At 40.7% G+C, this 19,551-nt stretch overlaps 2 protein-coding genes across 3 annotated transcripts; both read right to left on the reverse strand.

The window, feature by feature from the left end:
* Positions 1 to 154: 154 nt before the first annotated feature.
* LOC146707730 (coiled-coil domain-containing protein 149-like) lies at positions 155 to 9,869 on the reverse strand. Of its 2 annotated transcripts, XM_085459247.1 has the most exons (13): positions 9,686 to 9,869; positions 8,330 to 8,491; positions 8,177 to 8,215; positions 6,931 to 7,038; positions 6,598 to 6,714; positions 5,304 to 5,476; positions 3,245 to 3,317; positions 3,049 to 3,133; positions 2,755 to 2,902; positions 2,210 to 2,286; positions 2,053 to 2,088; positions 1,813 to 1,887; positions 155 to 1,717 (listed from the first exon to the last, which is right to left on the reverse strand). In XM_085459247.1, the coding sequence occupies exons 1-13, from the start codon at positions 9,734 to 9,736 to the stop codon at positions 1,179 to 1,181; spliced, it is 1,683 nt and encodes a 560-aa protein (XP_085315373.1). In that variant the 5' UTR covers positions 9,737 to 9,869; the 3' UTR covers positions 155 to 1,178. The 2 variants fall into 2 exon arrangements, with proteins under 2 accessions (XP_085315373.1, XP_085315374.1); XM_085459248.1 differs by lacking the exon at positions 2,053 to 2,088.
* Positions 9,870 to 11,089: 1,220 nt separating this feature from the next.
* Positions 11,090 to 18,983, reverse strand: LOC146707731 (leucine-rich repeat LGI family member 2-like). Its single transcript, XM_085459251.1, has 8 exons — positions 18,671 to 18,983; positions 18,430 to 18,501; positions 18,153 to 18,224; positions 17,873 to 17,944; positions 17,673 to 17,744; positions 17,214 to 17,383; positions 16,542 to 16,706; positions 11,090 to 15,711 (listed from the first exon to the last, which is right to left on the reverse strand). Exons 1-8 carry the CDS (start codon positions 18,841 to 18,843, stop codon positions 14,876 to 14,878), a joined length of 1,632 nt encoding a protein of 543 aa, XP_085315377.1. The 5' UTR covers positions 18,844 to 18,983; the 3' UTR covers positions 11,090 to 14,875.
* Between the last annotated feature and the right edge of the window lie 568 nt (positions 18,984 to 19,551).

A 19,551-nucleotide genomic window follows, 5' to 3' on the forward strand; every position in this document is an offset into this window, starting at 1 on the left:
TTTTTTTTCCATGTATAATTTCTTAAAACTGATTTATATTTGTGCACATTTTCAAAAAACTTCTCCATATTATTCCACAAATTCACTGCACAGGTTAATTTGAACCAGCTCTTCTTTGTTGTTCACCCTATTTTTTTCTTTTTTAGCTCTCCTCTCAGATCATAACCACATTTTTTATTATACTTTCTGATAACATATTGCTTGTTCTGTACATTATCTGACCGTTTCGTAATATTTGATGTGATGAGCACTACTAGAACATGTAGTCTCTGAATGTTAACCATTTGTTAGCTTTTACACATTGTTGACATATCACATCATCATACGGTCTCATGAACTCATAGCGTTGTCATATGCGGCTTTGCTGATTATACGCTGCGAATGTTAAGTAAAGCAGAAGGTCTGTTTGTGCTTGGTTCACGTTGGGCACATCGTATTTAGAACAAGCACACAGTGCTTCCTGTCATCTTTGTCAAATTGCTTTTATCCTCGTGGTGACTGAATTAAATCATGCCAGGGCTGAATTCTTGACAGTAAGGAGCCGGTTCATGACCTAACAAAGGTCATTTAAAAGATCATCATTAACTCCTTTTTATTATGTGATTTAATAAGGAAAAGAATTCATACGCCTAAAGCAGACAACTCTGTAAATGTTACCTTCAAAAAGCAGAAAGAAACCTTTAAGTATAACACATACAGCACTGATGCATGCATCTTTTCTGGTGTTAATAAAGAGAAATCACTGTTTTGCCACATTAGATATGCAGACTACATGAAACGTGCGAGTGAATGAATGAACGTTTTAAAACTCTCAGAGAAACTCTCACAGGAGCGAATATTGTTACTCCTGCGAGTATGGTTTGGGGATGACGAATCACCGGTGTCCAGTTACTTTAGGTCACATTGACATCAGTTCAAAAGGTGGTGCAGAATTCAAACAATGCACCGAGTGAAAGCAGAGATACAATAGAGCATCTGAAGAGTATCGTTAATACTCTTCAGTTTGGTAGGAGTCACTGTTGATTCATTCACACTCATCTGAAATCTAATATGCTGTTTTCCAAAGATTCGTTTATCAGTTTTTTTGATTTTTGAATTATTTAAAAAATAATTAAAGAGCTTTATGGATTTTGTAAATACTTTAATTAGTTTTGGTTTTTTCCTAATGCTGTGCGACATCACAACTCCTCCTGACTACTGCAAACATCCGCGGTAGTCAGGACGTCCTCCTGCTGCTCTTCGGAGGCTGCAGTAGACACAGTAGTAGATGATGTAACGTGACTATTTCTCTCTATTACATTACACTCTGTTTCAACACTTTCCCCCCCTACAGTGCATTCATCTGACTCCTCCTCTCCTCCAGCTGTTGGGACTGAGTTCTCTGAGAGTTGCTGTGAGTGGCCGGGGTCTGAGGGATCAGGTCTGTTCAAGTATTTCACATCAGCACTGGAGTCACTCAGACCCTCTTCTGTTGCAAACCTGGTAAAAACTGCAGTGCTTTGTGATTGGCCACTTTCCTGGCACTCCTCACTAGCTGGCATTTCTGTTTGAGGCCTTGAGGACTCTTGCTCGTCCAACTGTGGTGAGCAGTTTTGGTTCGAGGCCTCGACACACGATGATGGTGTTGGTGCGTCATCTTGAAAATCTGACGCAGCTGGTGTTACACTGTCTTCTGGAGAGCTCTCGTGCTCAGCTGGTTTGTTTGACCTTTTGTCACCTTTAAGAACAAATCAGAAAAATAACATTCAAGAAATGCAGCTCCTATTTTAACTGCTGTTGACCAAGAGAGGAATAACTCCACTGAATAATCACCGTTCTGTCCCGGAGAATCAGATGGATCGGTCGAATCCACTAGCTGCGTGTTCAGGATGATGGCGTCTCTTCCCCCTGTTATCACAAAACAGTCAAAGTAAGCTTTCAGAAAAGTGGTTCACATAAACAGCTACTTAAAAAAGGTTGGATTAGATAGCGATAAGAAGTGTTGGTAGATATGAGAAGAAGATTAAGTTGAGCGTTTATGACGTAGATGACATCGTTTTTGGAGAAACATACTTCCGCATATTCCCAGAGACACATTATAAGTCAGGCCTCCAGGTTGCAAGAAGCAAAAGGGCAGAAAAAGGAAGAGGAATTATTGTAAAAACAGTATTCTTAGCACAGGTTAGAGTGATATGCACATGTCTCAGTATATTGAGACAATTATAATAACCTGGAAGGCTCCATAATCCGGACATCTCCAGTGTTTTTAGTTTCTTCTCCAGCTCGGCTACTCGATTTCCAAGAATCCTAATGGGGGAAAAAAAAAAAAGGATATTGCAGTTGACCCATCATTACATCAAGAAGTGAAGTGGCTAAAAATCTACAGCTGGGGTGTCAAATAAAAGGCCTAGGGGGCAGAATCAGCCTGGCAGTCTTGGAAAATGTGAAGGAGGGCATACATTATGGACTATTAACTTCATTTTCATAAATTTTGCAGGCTTTATTAATAGCAAAGACTCCAAGGCCATTTATACTAAGAACAAAACAAAAAGTTTTCTGTGACTTAACAAAAATGTTCTGCAGAACAGTCTGGGCAACGGCACACCAGAGCTTTTTCTGTAATTTTACACATTTATTTCTTACAATTTAAGTCCACCAACTCATGCTAACAGATTTCTTTCATTTACTACAGGAGCATTTATTTATAATGCAGTTTGACACCCGTGATCTATGGAGCACATAATAAGAGTGCGAGTGAAGTCTGAATTTTAGTACTTGTTGATTTGGCGCTGGTGCTGAATCACCATGTTTTTCTCGTGGATGGTTTCCAGCAGGGCTGTGGCGAGAGATTTGAGGTCTGAGATGGACTGAGGAGTCACCGGCAAACTGCAGCCGTTTTCTTCAGACAGCAGCAGTTCCTTCACTGCAAGCACGTCACGAGCCACGGTTAAAAGAAACAGCAGTCATCATTTCCCACGAGACACTGAATAAAACTGAACTCACACATTTAAAGGGTAATATGTGCATAATAGAAAGTGTAGATGTTTGAACTAGCATGATTCCTCTGACCTTGTTTAGCAGAAAGCACCCCAGTCAGAGCACTGCTGTTGGGCTTTCCACTGATTTTAGAGGTCTTCCTACACTCCAGGGCACTCTGACATCAGCAGGAAACAGTTTGGAGAAAAGAAAGAGTTTAAAAAAAAAAAAAAAAGGATAACATACAATAAATATATATGAAATTACAGAAAAAAAAAACTACAACTACCTTGTACTTCAGCAGATTTGTCTTGAGCAAGTTGACCTCTTCTTGAAGTTGATTAAGTCGCTCATGCAAATACCTGAAATGTCAGAAACCACAAATGCTGTTCAGTTTAACCTGTTTCAACAGTAGAGAAGAATTTCTCAGTAAATCTTTATCTAAATTCTGTATATATAGATCAAGCACAGCATTATGACCCCATTTGTCCCTAGACTCATTATTTGTCCAGCACAACCCACAGATGCTTGATTGGATTGAGATCTGGGGGAATATGGAGACCAAGTCAACACTTTAAACTTGTTGTTGTGATCCTCAAACCATTCCTGAACTATTTTTGCTTTTGTGTCAGGGTGCATCATCCTGGTGAAAGAGGCCAGAGCCTGAACTATCCTTATGCTTGCGTATTTTTCCTACTTCCAACACATCAACTCTGTGGACAAAATGTTCACTTGCTTTCTAATACGTCCCACTCACTAACAGGTACCACGATGAAGAGATAATTAGTCTTGTTCAGTTGATCTGTCAGTGGTCATAATTAGAGATGGACCGATCCGATATTACGTATCGGTATCGGTCCGATACTGACCTAAATTACTGGATCGGATATCGGAGAAAAATAAAAAATGTAATCCGATCCATTAAATATCACGAAAGCACCTCACAAAACTTGCAACACGCCGTAACTCACCTCAGAACGTTAGCAGTCGGAGCAGTATGCATCACGTGATAGAGCGGCTGTGGCATGCGGGACCTGTCGGTGGTCTGGATAGCATGTGGAGCTTGGCTAGCAACCCGGCATTTCATCTCCGACAAAGTTATCCCCGAGAGAAGTAAAGCAAGTGTGTAAGTCCATCTCTGAATGTTTGTAAAGCATTCCTGCGTTAAGCTTAACAAGCGACTGCCTCTTCTTGCTGCTACTTCAATCATGAAACTGCTTAACGATCAGCTGATCGGCTTTTCTGTCGCGAGTCCGTCTCTCTCGTTTGCTTTTGGCCCACTTTGCACCAGAAAGAGGAAACCAGCGGCTGAACAACAGCAGCACGTTTAAGCTTGATAAGCTGTTGTTAGAATTTATTTAATATTTCTTTCTACACCAGGATCTTTTTCTACGTAGCTGACGGCTGTAACTGTGCAGGGGCGGATCTAGCAAAGTTTAGCCAGGGGGGCCGATAGGGCATGAACAGGGAAAAGGGGCACAAAGACACACTTTTCTTTATTCTCATTTAAAATGTCTAGCTTTTAATAAATAATTATCCGAATCTTACACCCAAAGTTTTAATTTGATGTAAAAGGAATAGAAGTCCATTACTGTATATAGTAACTATTAAGTCTAATATATATACCCTAGTAAGCTATAGTACTTTTTCCTTTGGGAAGGTACCATCTGTGCAGTCTGCAATTTTGCTGAAGAAAGATGTTGAATCTATTTAATATTTCTTGAAAAATAATTGATTTCTGTGCATTTTTTTTTTCACACTGCATCAAATTAAGGTTGATTACGTCGATTAAGCATCATGAGGTGGCGCGTGAGGGGTGGTTCCCTATTTTTTATTTATTTATTTTTGTTGTTGCTGGGAGTTGGAACCCTATTAGTTAGGTTGCTTAATATTTACGCTAAGTACTCTTTAAAATACCAGAATAGGGAGGATGGTGTAGGTTTAAGTTTATTAGATTGATCAGTATTGCTGAACTATGAAACATTTTTTTTTGCATACAGGTATAACAGAATAGCTTTAGTGTAGTTGTTGTTTTAAACTTGAGTATGAACTTATACAAAATTCAGCAAGATATTTAAAAAAAAACAGTTTTGTTGATTAAAAAACACTATATCGGATTCATATCGGTATCGGCAGATATCCAAATTTATGATATCGGTATCGGTATCGGACATAAAAAAGTGGTATCGTGCCATCTCTAGTCATAATGTTATGTCTGATCAGTGTATGTAACTATATATTGCAAGACAGCACGTGTACATGAATAGACTTTTGAAAATCACTGCTTCAACATGCCAGCCAATCACAGAGGTACTACTTAAAATGATCTTTTTAAAAGAGCAACAAACCTGTTCTCCATGCAGAGCGCGTCGATGTCTAAGATGCGGACATCATCATTCCCTACAATGTGGTTCATCTCCACATTGAGACGATGAGCCTTCTGTTGAAACACGTCCCGCTCTGCTCGAACATCCTGCAGCTCATCCGTGAGCGACTTCACGCTGTTCTCCAGCACCTCGTTCTGCACCCAAACAAGATTCAAGATGTAGGACAATTTTATCTAGCAATACAAGTCTCTTCTTGTCAAATATATATCATCTTCTCATTAAAAGTGGAACTAACTAATGCGAGGACCTCCTTGAAACTCCAAATTTTATTACCGGTATTATTTCCTGAAATCAATCCATTGTTGAGGGATTTGACGTACTCAAAAAACAAATTAAACTTTGAACAACCAGCAGAATTGCTTAAAGTTGATGACACTTGTGGCTATGCATAAAAGCTTTACTAGCACCCCGTTCCTGCATTTTTGTGTTCTCTTTTCCCCCCCCATTTACAGTTGTACACTAAATAATGCCAATCCTTCAGAATCAAACTGGCTTTTTATTTGGTCAGTTTAATCAAAATGCTAAATAATGTGAATTTTGATATTTTGTCAGCCATTTCATCTATAACTCAGACGAACATCATCGGATCTCCCCCAAGCTTTACGTTATTGCTAAGAGAAGAGGTCTGCAAGCAAATATTCGGTTATAATCCTAGCGCCACCTTCCACCTTCTGGCAACAGGAAATCTGACCTAAGGGACAGATTCAATCCAATTTGGATGAAATGTACATGTTGTGCTTGACATATATTTACATCTATCTAAAGTATAATTACTGGTTGACAGAAAGGGATATGCAACCTCGCTGCACAGCATCTAATAAGTGTCACAGCTTAAAGAAATCTAATTGCCACCAGTGTTAGCAGCTTTAATATTCACCTACATTTAAAGAAAACTGCTAATCGCTTCCATTTTTTTCCTGCACAACACTTTTATTTCTCATGTGATATTTTAAACTATCATACTTTTTAAATCATATTCATCTGATACTGATATGGTGACCTTGTGACAGCTAAGGGTGAAAACACTGGGTTTGCTGAAATGGAAATAGGGTTCATGTGGTTGCTTTTAAAATAAATTAAAATAAATACTTACAAATAAAATATAAATAAATATAAACTTTCTTTTTCTAATGCAAGAACCAATTAGAACTATTAAATGGCAGTATATAATGTATATAATAAATGTAAATCATAAAAAAGTGAACCATTATGTGAATATCAGCTGAATAGTCAAAATCAAGCAGGGGGCTCTCACCTGCTCTCTCGCCCTTTCTAACTGTTTGACCAGATCTTCTCGCTCATGCGCGGGAAAGTGTCGGGCGCCGACCTCTTCGTCTCCCAGCCTCTGTTTGGTGATGGTCATCCGTAGAAGCTGTGATAGCACAAAGTAAGAAAAGTCTCAACTAAGCTACAATTATACACCTTTGGTGTGTTTGTACAGTACAATTTGAAACCTGTCCTTAAAATAAACAAGGCTCATCCACTTGATCGTTACTTAGACTGACAAATAAGTGTACAAAGGTATGTTGGAAATGTATTTATGAATAATGAGAGGCAAAGATTCAGCAAATATACATTAGAAACATACCTTGTTATCACCCTGAGCTTCCAGTAGTCGCTGTTTCAGCTCCTTCACCTCCTCGGACAGATGAGAGTTTCGCTCTCTGGAGTCTGTCAGTAGCTGGGCTAAATTCACCTGATCATGAAGTAAATACAGAGACATGTTAGCCCCATTTGTCAAGTTGGTTTGTGAATATATATATATATATAGAATAGAAGTCTTCCAGGTACAGCGCCCGACAGATAATGTACTTGAAAAAAAATGAGCTTCTATCATTCCAATTTGAAACATTAGGTTCAAACAAGCAAACGTAAAATTCTTTAAAAAAAAAGAAAAGAAAAGAAAGAAATTGTGGTTAAATATGTTTCCCAAATCTTTTTCTTCTTCTGTGTGATCTTTGAGAGAAAACAGGTTAAATTCTTTTAAGGTTTTATTTTCTTGTTCTTCTTGTTTTTTCAGTTTTTATTGTTGATCTTAAGCACACTGAGTTTGAATGTAAACAAATGCATCATAAAAATAAAATCGTCATTACATTTTTTTTTTTTTAAATCTGTGATTCATTCAGTGGTGACTTTGTTACTGTGTCATTAACCAACAGTTTTATATCAGAGAGCAACTTGTGAGAACATTGTGTGTGTCATGCTATGACACATTATGATAAGTAGTACACACCCATGCTACAGCACTGTTTAGGCCGTTCATGCTGTTGACTGTGAAATGAAAATGATACCATCCCATTAGAAGGTGCTGTACTGTAGGCGCATAAACACTAAAACTGGGTGATTTGAGCTTGTTGCTAAGTGGTTTCTAGGTAACGCGATAAATATATAATACAAAACTCAACTTTTGTTGATATAAATCAGACGTTACCATCGTAAAAATAAAACGATACAATGACTTTATAAAGTTTTAGAGGAACATAGATAAAAATGGATCATTTTAGGATGTTGGCACTTCATGCTAAGAAGCATGATGAGATCTTAACATCAGATACGGATAAGAAGTTTGTGGACAAATAGACAGGCAAAGATCTGATGTATTATTCTAAGATAAAGCTGCTGTAATTGTCAAACAAAGAGCGCCGTAGAGATGTTAATAGTTAGGAGTAAATATTAGTAGTAAAGTGTTAAGCATCCCATCCAAAGAGATCTCCAACTTGTGACCACATTACTGACTTTGCTGAAAGTCTCCAGCATCACTGTGAAATGCCAGTGTATCAAAGTACAGTTAAGACAGTTCTGCGTGCAGTGATTAGCATTTTTAAATCTCTTACTTGATTCCTTTTCTCTGGAGGCAGAGAAGGATCTCCATCCTGTCAGTGACACAAAGACAAAGGAAGTTGTCATTAGATGCCACAAAGTTTAATAGCAGTAGTTTTTATCCTCTGCTCTGATGCAGCTTTTAAAACGGAGTCAGATCAGCTTACAATGAGCTCTCTGTACTTCTTCTTGAGTCCCTGGTGTCGCTCACGGAGCTGGTTGGCCATCAGTTCGTACTGATCCCTCTCCTGCTGACAGGTGTCCAGCTCTTTAGACAGAATCAGAAGAGCTTCTTTCTTACTCTCCAACTTCCGCTTACAAACCAGGAACTGCAGAGAAAGCAAGGTTTTGAGGAAAAACAAAAGCTTCTGGCATGTAGTCAATATAACGTTATTTGATTATTTGAGGGCTAAAGAGTTCTCTGGTCATCATTAAAGACCAAATGCACTGTGAAACATGTAAAAGAAAAACAAACAAACAAAACAACCCACATATATACACTACTATAGTGGCACAAAAACGTTTTCTGATGGTAAAAAAAATACCAACGGTTTGCGTTGCAGCTCCTTGTTATTTTAACTGCTTGTCCATCTGATGTATTGGTTAAACATTTTCAAAAGCAGAAGAGCATCTCTGAATGCACAATACATGAGATCTTGAAGCAGATGGGCTACAGCCACAGAAGACCACACAGGGTGCTACTCCTGTCAACTATGAACAGGAAACCGAGGCTACAATGCCCTCTGACCCTTTGTGAAAACTAGTTTCTTGAGCAGGGGTTCACTGTACTCAAATGGCCTCCACATTCACCGGATTTAAGTCAAATAGAGAGAGATGGTGGGACAGGAGCTTTACATCATGGATGTGTGATGCTAGCATGTAAATATGGACCAAAATGTTTCCAGTACTCTGTCGAATTAATGTCATGAAGAATTAAGGCACTTCTGAAAGGAAAGGGGTTCAACCCAGTGCAGGGTGTATCTAATAAAGTGGCTAATGAGTGTATGTCTGCAAAGTATTGCACAACCAAAGCTGTGGACAAAAATAGTAGCATGAAGCACAGACTAGGATAAAACTACTCCAGTAGCTTAAATGCAAAGCAGTTCAACACTGACTGCACTCAAGTGAAATACTCGAGCAAACGCGTTGATATGCAGCCATCTGAACGTGTTTCTTCATTAAAGCTGCAACTCGCAGTGTGGTGCAAGTCAGTAACTTTTCAAGGCAACGGGCTCAGCAGGCACAAGGAAACTCAAATCTTCTTCCTCATACATGTGCAGTCCTTGCAGGTAAGAGAAACCACAGCAGCTGAGATTTAATCCCGTGAGCTCGGATTAATTTGGACACAAGTGTTTCAGTGGATCCGAACAAGCGACAGCAGACAGAACTAAAACAGTGAAACGATCATGTACGCCACAGTATTTTAGCCGGTCAGGACACCTGTCCCACAATTATTGTGCGTCAGTGAAGGTTTTTTACGCTCTTTCCTCATTCTCGTCCTTTCTGCGTCTTCGCAGTCTCACCTCACTGACCAGCCCCTGCCAGTCACTTTCGCTCCTCCTGGACGGATCCATCGCGTCCTGCGGCGGAACAAAGGTTACCCAAGCACAGTGAGTTTCACAGAAGCATCACCCCTCTGCATCTGCAGAAATCAGAGTCAAACCCGATTAAAGCGATCGAGAAACGCGATTTGCATCACTTCCGTCCGTCTCGACGTCAGAAAAGCGTCACGTCGCATTTACAGAACCTCGTAAAACAGAAAGAGACTAAAACAAAATAACCAAAACGGAACGAGATGCCTAACAGCTGAGCTGTTGTGTGTGTTTATTATAGTAATCACCCCTACACAAGTAAGAGAGCGTGACAAATGATGTATTAGGCCAGGGGTGGGCAATTCCAGGCCCCGAGGGCCGGTGTCCCTGCAGGTTTTAGATGTGTCCTCGAACCAACACAGCTGATTTAAATGGCTAAATTAGCTCCTCAACATGTCCTGAAGTTCTCCAGAGGCCTGGAAACGAACTAATCATGTGATTCAGGTGAGTTGACCCAAGGTGAGATCTGAAACCTGCAGGACACCGGCCCTCGGGACCTGGAATTGCCCACCCCTGTATTAGGCAATAAATGTCCCTCTATTTGTAAAATAGTCAATAAGAATTGGGGTAAAAATACTTGTTTCTCTGTTTTGTTTGTTTGTTTTTTTATAGCTTAACTAGTGCCAAATCATGAAAATAAGATGGTTTAACTTTATTAAAACGAAGGCAGGCATTAACGCTGTCAGCATACAGCTGATCTCTATATTTTATTTCAAAATATGACATTTTATCAGATGTCGTCAAGATTAAAGTATTATTGTTGTTGTTGTTGATGATAATGATTATGATGATGGTGATGCTGTAAGACTAAAACTAACTGCACTGTTGAACTGAATAAATATGCAATAGCCATTTGAGCTTCCTGTGTCCCAAAATTCTACCATACAGGTCAAATAAACAGTATTTTTGAGCCTGATGTGATTTACCGTGGAAAACCTTTAAATTACTTTTTCTTTTTCTTTGTCAAATGTGACTAAACCTTAAACCTTTTTATACTAGTGCTGTTGTTGTTATATGGTTGTTTGGTGTGAGTTTTCCCCTTTTTTTTGGCTTGAAGTTGTATTTATGACGCTCTTGTGTAAAGCACAAACCCCTAAGATTGGTCAGTGAATAATCATTTATACAGTTGATGGCATGCTGTAGACAAGTGGCGAGCAATTTAAGTCAGGGTTATAAAAGGAACCATAATCACTACTACTAGGGAAAACTGTCCCACACTATCACAATACTTTATCCATCTTCTTGTTTCCTAAAATCAACAAAACATGAGATTCTGTCTTTGTCCTTATGCTAATCAAAAAACACGGACAGTACATTCAGTTTAAGACATGCTGTCTGCAACACTTTATCTTTACTTTAATGGTTTCATGTTTACATCAGCAAAACATGATGGAAAAACAATTTAATACAACACGTGTGGTTAAATGTTCTTTAATCCATTTCCACAAACTGTTCTTACATGGGATTCAAGATCTGAAAAACATGATTATTTTTCAGCATTACTTTTTAATGACGTGGGAAAAAATATGTATACATCACTGTTGGTAGTGCATTAGGAATAATTAAAGGAGAAACTTGTTATCAAAGCTATCAAAACACATTGATTATACTAGTTGGCATTTTGTCATTTTTATCTAACTGTCAATTTTCAAAAATCAGGCTCCAATATTGTTTAATGTGTGAAAAAAAATCTTTACAATATATGACAAATATCAAACGTTCTGTAAAGAAAAGGGAACGCTTGTTTTTTGACTGAATGAAAAGGCCTCCTACAAAGGCTTTAAAGGTACATAGTAGCACACAATAGACATTATGGTTATTATTCCATATTAACACTTAGTATCATACATTTTGCATAGGAATCAAAACTAAATAATGTATGTTATGTTGCTATTAAATAGGCACTCAGTAGCATGGCCATAAAGTAGTTTGATATAAATCTAGTGGAGTTAGGTTAAAGCTAGTAATATTCTGTTTTCAAGCCGAGGGTAGATTAGATCTAATCTCCCCTCAACATACCCCAACGTACCGGCAGCAAGCCGACAGCATTCCAAGGGAGACTGGGGACATTGTTCAGCATCTCCATTGCCGAAGATGCTGCATTGAGCTGTGGCAGCAAGGTGGTTGGTCCCTGTCGTGGTGGTAATCCCCAAACCAAATGGTGGACACCAGAGGTGAAGGGAGCCACCAGGCTGAAGGAGGAGTCCTATCAGGCTTGGTTAGCCTGTGGGACTTCAGAGGCAGCTGACAGGTACCGACAGGCCAAGCGGAATGCGGCTCAGGCAGTGGCTGAAGCAAAAACTCGGGTGTGGGAGGAGTTCGGAGAAGCCATGGAAAAAGACTTTCGGACTGCCTCAAAGAGATTCTGGCAAACCGTCAGGCGTCTCAGGAGGGGAAAGCGGTGCTCTACCTGCACTGTGTATAGTGCTGGCGGAGCGCTGCTGACTTCGACTGAGAAAATTGTCAGGCGGTGAAAGGAATACTTCGAGGAACTCCTTAATCCCACTAACACGTCTTCCGAGGAGGAAGCAGAGTCTGGGGATGAGGGGGATGACCCGCCAATTTCCGGGGGCGAGCTCACTGAGGCAGTTAAACAACTCCTTGGTGGCAGAGCCCCTGGTGTTGATGAGGTCTGCCCCGAGTTCCTGAAAACTCTGGACGTTGTAGGGCTGTCCTGGTTGACACGCCTCTACAATGTTGCGTGGAGATCAGGGGCAGTACCTGTGGACTGGCAGACCGGGGTGGTGGTCCCCATCTTTAAGAAAGGGGACCGGAGGGTGTGTTCCAACTACAAGGGGATCAAACTCCTCAGCCTCCCTGGGAAAGTCTATGCCAGGGTGCTGGAAAGGAGAGTTCGTCCGCTAGTCGAACCTCGGATACAGGAGGAACAATGCGATTTTCGTCCTGGTCGCGGAACACTGGACCAGCTCTTTATCCTCTCAAGGATACTTGAGGGTGCATGGGAGTTTGCCCAACCAGTCTACATGTGTTTTGTGGACTTGGAGAAGGCATTCGACCGTGTCCCTCGGGGTGTCCTGTGGGAGGTGTTGCGGGAGTATGGGGTGTCTGGCCCATTGCTACGGGCCATTCGATCCCTATATAACCGTTGCAAGAGCTTGGTTTGCATTGCCGGCAATAAGTCGGACTCGTTCCCGGTGGGTGATGGGCTCCGCCAGGGCTGCCCTTTGTCTCCGGTTCTGTTCATAATTTTTATGGACAGGATTTCTAGGCGCAGCCAAGTGGCGGAGGGCTTTCACTTTGGTGGCCTCAAAATCTCATCTCTGCTTTTCGCAGATGATGTGGTTCTGTTGGCTTCATCGGGTGAGGGCCTCCAGCTCGCACTGGAACGGTTCGCAGCCGAGTGTTAAGCAGCGGGAATGAGGATCAGCACTTCCAAATCTGAGGCCATGGTTCTCAGCCGGAAAAGGGTGGAGTGCCCACTCCGGGTCGGGGATGAGTTCCTGCCCCAAGTGGAGGAGTTCAAGTATCTCAGGGTCTTGTTCGCGAGTGATGGGAGAAGGGAGCCGGAGATCGACAGACGGATTGGTGCGGCGGCTGCAGTGATGCGGACGCTGCACCGGTCCGTCGTGGTGAAGAGGGAGCTGAGTGTAAAAGCGAAGCTCTCAATTTACCGGTTGATCTACGTCCCTACCCTCAACTATGGCCACGAGCTGTGGGTAGTGACCGAAAGAATGAGATCGCGGATACAAGCGGCGGAAATGAGCTTCGTCCAAAGGGTGGCTGGCCTCTCCCTTAGAGATAGGGTGAGAAGTTCGGCCATCCGGGAGGGGCTCAGAGTAGAGCCGCTGCTGCTCCACATCGAAAGGAGCCAGCTGAGGTGGTTCGGGCATCTGAAAAGGATGCCTCCTGGGCGCCTCCTGGGGTTGGTGTTCCGTGCATGTCCCACCGGGAGGAGGCCCCGGGGCAAACCCAGGACACGTTGGAGAGATTATATCTCTCGGCTGGCCTGGGAACACCTTGGTGTTCCCCCGGATAAGATGGAGGAGGTGGCTGGGGAGAGGAAGGTCTGGGCTTCTCTGCTTAGGCTGCTGCCCCCGCGACTCGGCCCCGGATAAAGCGGAAGAAGATGGATGGATGGATGGATGGATATTCTGTTTTCAGGTAAGGAAGAAAACTGTGCATCATGCACTTTTATCTTTGCAGTCATAACACTTACTGCAATGAAATGGCTTCAAAATTTTTGATGGCTTCTCAGAGAAAGTGTCCATTTTTTTACTCCCCATGACTTTCTGACTAACATTCAGCATTTTACTTCCAAGCGTAAACCCTCAAAAATGCACACTTTTTTCAAATACCAAAATTTTGAGGGCTACATGTCACAGTTTTTGTAATTTTTTGAAACTACAAAAACCGTGACATCTGTGCAATACCAATGTCGATAACGGTGGTCATTTTTTCCTTCAGACGTGGCAAATTAAACAGAGTATACAACACCATACAACATGATTTGCTTCTGCCAGTGTTCATTTTGACGTGACATACAAAGTTTGTTTTGCTTGCACAGCTACACCATCAGCTGTAGGGTGTAAATGGTCACGCTTCTCACTAACTTCCTGTGTAGGGCAGGAGGGTAATAGTCTGTGATATCTTTGGCTAGTGTGGACAGTGTCTGGCTTGTTGGCTTGACAGAATTATGATAAAAGCCAAGCCTTTTTAAGGATGTATTGGTATTGCCATAACATTTTCTTAATGCAGTTGCATTGTCATATTATATTTCTGTCAGCCTTTAGTTACTTTGGTCTAACATTAACCTAGCCTTCATAATTTTCTGAATCCATATCACATTATTTGCAGAAAACTTGATTAAATTTAGTTTCAAACCAAGAACGATAAATCTAGTTGCATAAGTACAATACACAGCATTTGACACTTCTTTGACAGCATACACTCATTATGAAGCGACTAACCAACATGCAGTACTTAACAAATTTATTTGACCACCACCATGAGGTTCATCCCACAGCTGTCCTAAATTATCAGTACTGGTAATTGCCAAGTCATTTTTAAATGTTTCTGCAAGGTTAATCCGCCAGCATTTACAATGGTCTCATAATTTCTTTTAAGCACTGTATATTTTGATCAGTACTGCTTTTGTAGTTATTATAAGCTTAAATCTACAAATATATGCTCAAAGACCATCGATTTCCCTTTGAAGCTGGAGGAGAAAATAAAACTCCTTCGGTCAGTGGTCACCACAGTAAATGACCGGGGTGACTGCACGTAAATGTCCTTGAACTTGTGAAATGTTTTTGACTCTGCATCCCAGAGGTAGATCTGTGTGAAAGAGTAATCGCTGCCAAGAGCAAGATAGTGCCTGTCTGCGAAGGTGAACGGCTGGAGGATCATCGCCCCTCGAGAGGGAAGAGGCAGCACGTCAATGAACTGCTTGTTGGTCCACTTGAGGACTTTGGAGTCACCGATGTAGCAAGCCATGGCCAGATACAAGTCACCCTCCACCCGGAAAGCTTTGACAGCCACTACATCATCAACGTTTGTGATTTCACTATGAAGTATAAACTTTAAGGTACTCCTGTTCCACAGGTAGATGATTGGTGACTGAGAGCGACTGGCTAAGATCAGGTAGGACTTACCGTCCACCTCAACATACTCAGCATCTGTATCACGAAACCATTCATGGAGAAACTGGTAGGAGTAGAAACCAGTTTCATTGCGTTCTGGTTGGTCAGTCCACTTGTAGAGAGTAGACATGCCTGCCTTGGAGCTGTCCACAATCACAAAGTACCAGTGACCTTCCATCTGAAAGACTTCAATATCATTTGGCTTCGAGATGTTGAACACCTCAATAGTTTGAAAGTTGATGAATTTGTTTTGTTGACCATCAAACTTGTAAATGTGGGAACCCCCAAAGAGCTGGGTGACTATTATTAGGACATGGTCTTCAATTAGAACCGACTTGCATCCAACAACAGACTTCCCTGTGAAGAAAAGTTGGTCATTAATAATACAACACAGAAAATGAAAGTATTAGTTGAAAATTAACGTACTCTGAAGGATCTGTGAATTCTATGACTTCTATGATGACAGTATTAAAATCATTATGGTCAAGCATGAAAAGACCAAAGTTCAGACCAAGACAAGACCAAGGACAAAGTTGGATTTTTGTTTCTTTCAGCTGTTGATGAATGTAATGGACTTTAGGGATTCTGGCCTCACTTTTTTATACAACTAGTGTTTAGTTATCAGCTAACTTTAGCATATAGCAGGCGTCGTTGTCAGGTGAGTTGGAAGATGAACCTAAGCAGTGGCTCCCCTGGTTACCTTCTTTCTTTTTATGCAGGAGGTTGCTGGGAGATGATGTTTGATCAGACATTTCCTGTCTTACTGCAATAAAGTGTTCAGTGAGGATCAGTGGGGTGCACGGTTAAAAGCTTCACACAGAGTTGGTGGAAGAACTGTATCTGATTACCCACATGTAACAGAGACTACAGCTGCTGGGGTTATTACTTTTATATACCAAAAAAGTATTTTGCACAAAAATATTCTTTAAATGTTCTTCTGTAAAGTTGGGTATTTTAAATATATGGCAACTGTCTCAAATTGTCAGATCAAGTCTCAGTTGGCCATTTGATTATCAACTGTTACTTCATTTTTCAGACCTGGAGGATGTCAGTTAGTCAATATCCATGATTCGGATGTGCAGTTAAAATGTATGCAGGACCATTCATTGATCTATTTTGGTCTTTTCATGAAATCTACTGACACTGAAAAAAAAATAACATTACCAGCTTCATGGATGTTATCAAACCTGTTATATTATCAAATTTTCTGAAGTTCAGTTCAATGTGATCCCACTCCATGACTATGCAGCTGTTGGAGTTTGGGGCGGCCATCGCTACAAAGATGTCGTCTTTGAAGGAGAAGATGTCCGCTGATATGGACTGAATGGGGATGGACTGATGACGCACAAAGTCTGTGAGATGCGGACAAAAACAGAAACTGCTGGTTTGCTGATTAAGTGAAAACACCAAAATTTACATACTCACAGCTTCAGTTACATTTCAGTGCTTTGAGAAGCCTCATTCATGTACTCAGGGCTATTAAATTTGGCTTTCAGCTTAGTAATATTTTATTTTTGAGATTGTATGTTTTTTAACAGTCATTTGCAGTGACCATAAGGTTTTGCACAAAATATTTCAGCAACTGCTGCATGGATTGTTGTGAGATTTGGAACAGGCATTTGGCTCTCAGTTTCATTCTTATATCTGCAAATATAAACGTATTGTGATTTTTGTGTGTGTGTTGTTGGTTTTTTTTGCAAAGGTTATGCAGCATGTGTGGATATGTATATGTTTTCAGGAGGAAACATGTTAGCAAACCTTGAATCTGTTTCTTTTTGAGAGCAAATGATTAATTATTCAACATTTTTATTGATTTTAGAATGACAGAAATGCCTTTCATCGTGCCCTTGTTATTTCACCTGTGGAAATACATTCGCCCGGTGGAATAGGAAGGTCATTGAGCCGCTTGCTCTTCATGTCACTGGGGCCTGCGCAGAAGACATCTGATGCTGTGGCATTCGTGTTTTTCAGCCATGTCATCAGCCACTTGTTCTCACAGCCACACTGGAAAGAGTTGCCTCGCAGATCTCTGATGCATCACAGAGGGAATGATCAACAACAAAGGATTAAGACAAGAGAGAAGAATGACTGGAAGATAGATAGATAGATAGATAGATAGATAGATAGATAGATAGATAGATAGATATCATACCACTCGGAGGATTTAATGCTGAACACTGCCAAGTGCAGTCTGAGTCAGCTTCAGTTAGAAAAACACACACACACACACACACACACACACACACTCTCTCTCTCTCTCTCTCTCTCTCTTAAACACACCCACATACACACTGCTGACACAACAACTGCTTACTCACATTTCCAGCAAGGAATCCAAGTCAAAAAAGAGATCCCTCGGCAGAAACCTTATCTTGTTATTTGCAAGGGAGCTAAACCAGAAACACAAAGAATGAGAAGGGGGAAAAAAACACAATTCTGGTTTTTTTTTTCACTTTAACTGCGAAATGTTGCTGTTTCAGCTGTCATGATTAGGAGAGAAGATGACAGCAAAACTTACAGATAAGTCAACCCTCGTAGACCACGAAAGGCATTTTTGGTGATGGTTTCTATCTTGTTCCCTTCAATGAACCTGTTCCATGAATAGTAATAGAACAGATTTATCAATGACGAGAGACAGATAAATATATTTTGTCATGTCTGAAAAGCACATGTGCACTGTTTATTATTTTTGATTTTCTGCTCCACTGGTGTGGGCATTGGGTATTGGGATAAGTTTAAAAGTTGTTGGTGACTGAGATTTTTTTAGATTAAGAAAGAATTTGTTTAATAATACTCACAAATATTCTAGATGAGGCAGACCAGAGAAAGCATCATCTTTGATTGCAGTCAAAGAATTTGCATTAAGAAGCCTGTAAAGGTAAAAAAACAACAACAAAAAAAGCTCTACAGCTTAAAATATTAAAACTTTCCTTTAAAAAACAACTTTTAGTTGTCTGGTTTCCAGTATAAAGCAACCAAAAACAACTTAACCAATAATAAATCCGTGTGCCTTATTTGTTTGGGTGTGACTGCTCTAAGACGTCAATAATCACCAAGTAATCAGTGGGTACTTACAGCAGCTGAAGAGAAGGCATAAGTGAAAACATCCCCTCTGTAATTTCCGCAATTGATCCATTAACCATGCTCCTGTTGAGTGAAACACATTAGGGACATGTTAACAGTCTGTACCAGACACGTCAGGCACGAAATCCCACTACAGGGAGTCAATTATTCTTCTGAATGCGGTATTAATATTATCTCGTGACTCACTGACGGATTTTAATAACCCTCTTCATAGCCAAAGAAATGTACTTACAGGGAGTTGATCTCTTTCGGTATAGTGTGGGGGATCTGTGAAATGCCGACGCAGATGATGGTCTCCTTTGTGCAGGAGCATCCTGAAGGGCATTTGAAATTCTTTTTCGATTCAGCTGCAACATAAATGCACAGGAGCGCGAATCCGGCCAGCCACTGCTTAGCAAGTGTCATGATGCTTCGTAGACATTAAAAACAGCGACTGAACGCGAGGTCTGAGCGTGTCGTTTGTGTATCCGCTGGGCTACATCAGAATGCAGCACTACAGTGGAAAGCCCTGACACAGGCTGATACGGCTGCAGCTGCGTCCTGGAGGGCTGCTGCTTTGGTGTCGGACGTCAGTGATCAGAGGTGATTTGTGTCGAAAGACTTCAAGGCAGCGTTTGTGTATATATGCATTTAATAAGTGCTCGACTTAAAGACGCATTCAAAGTGGGGCAATCAATAGCAAACACAAACAGACCTCGGTTTTTCAGCACCATGGAGAGTATTAATACTGTCATAATAGTTGCCCGCGTCTGTCGTGGATTTCATCACGTGATACATTCTGCATAACTATGCAGAAAGTACCAAATCCAATGAAAATAGCCTAATAAAGTCCCTCCACATACCAGGAAGAGATTTAATTGCACTTTTTAACCTGGTAGATGAATTATCCTCTCAGCTGTAGTTACCAACTGGTACAGAGGCATTTCAAAGGCTCAATTCATTTCCTATATTAAAAAAGAAACAGAAAAGTCATCAGTTCACCAAATGCACCCTCCTGGTGATTTTTAAATTTTTTATTATTATTATTATTATTATTATTATTATTCTCATAAGCTTTATTTAAAAAGTCTGAGACTAAAAGTCTGTTTTTAATAATAAGTTAACAAAAAAAGA

The sequence above is a fragment of the Copadichromis virginalis genome, linkage group LG6, assembly GCF_057382275.1.
Source record: "Copadichromis virginalis isolate Kocher_CV1m ecotype Utaka linkage group LG6, C_Virginalis_male_GT1.1, whole genome shotgun sequence".
In the NCBI taxonomy this organism is placed as follows: domain Eukaryota; kingdom Metazoa; phylum Chordata; class Actinopteri; order Cichliformes; family Cichlidae; genus Copadichromis; species Copadichromis virginalis.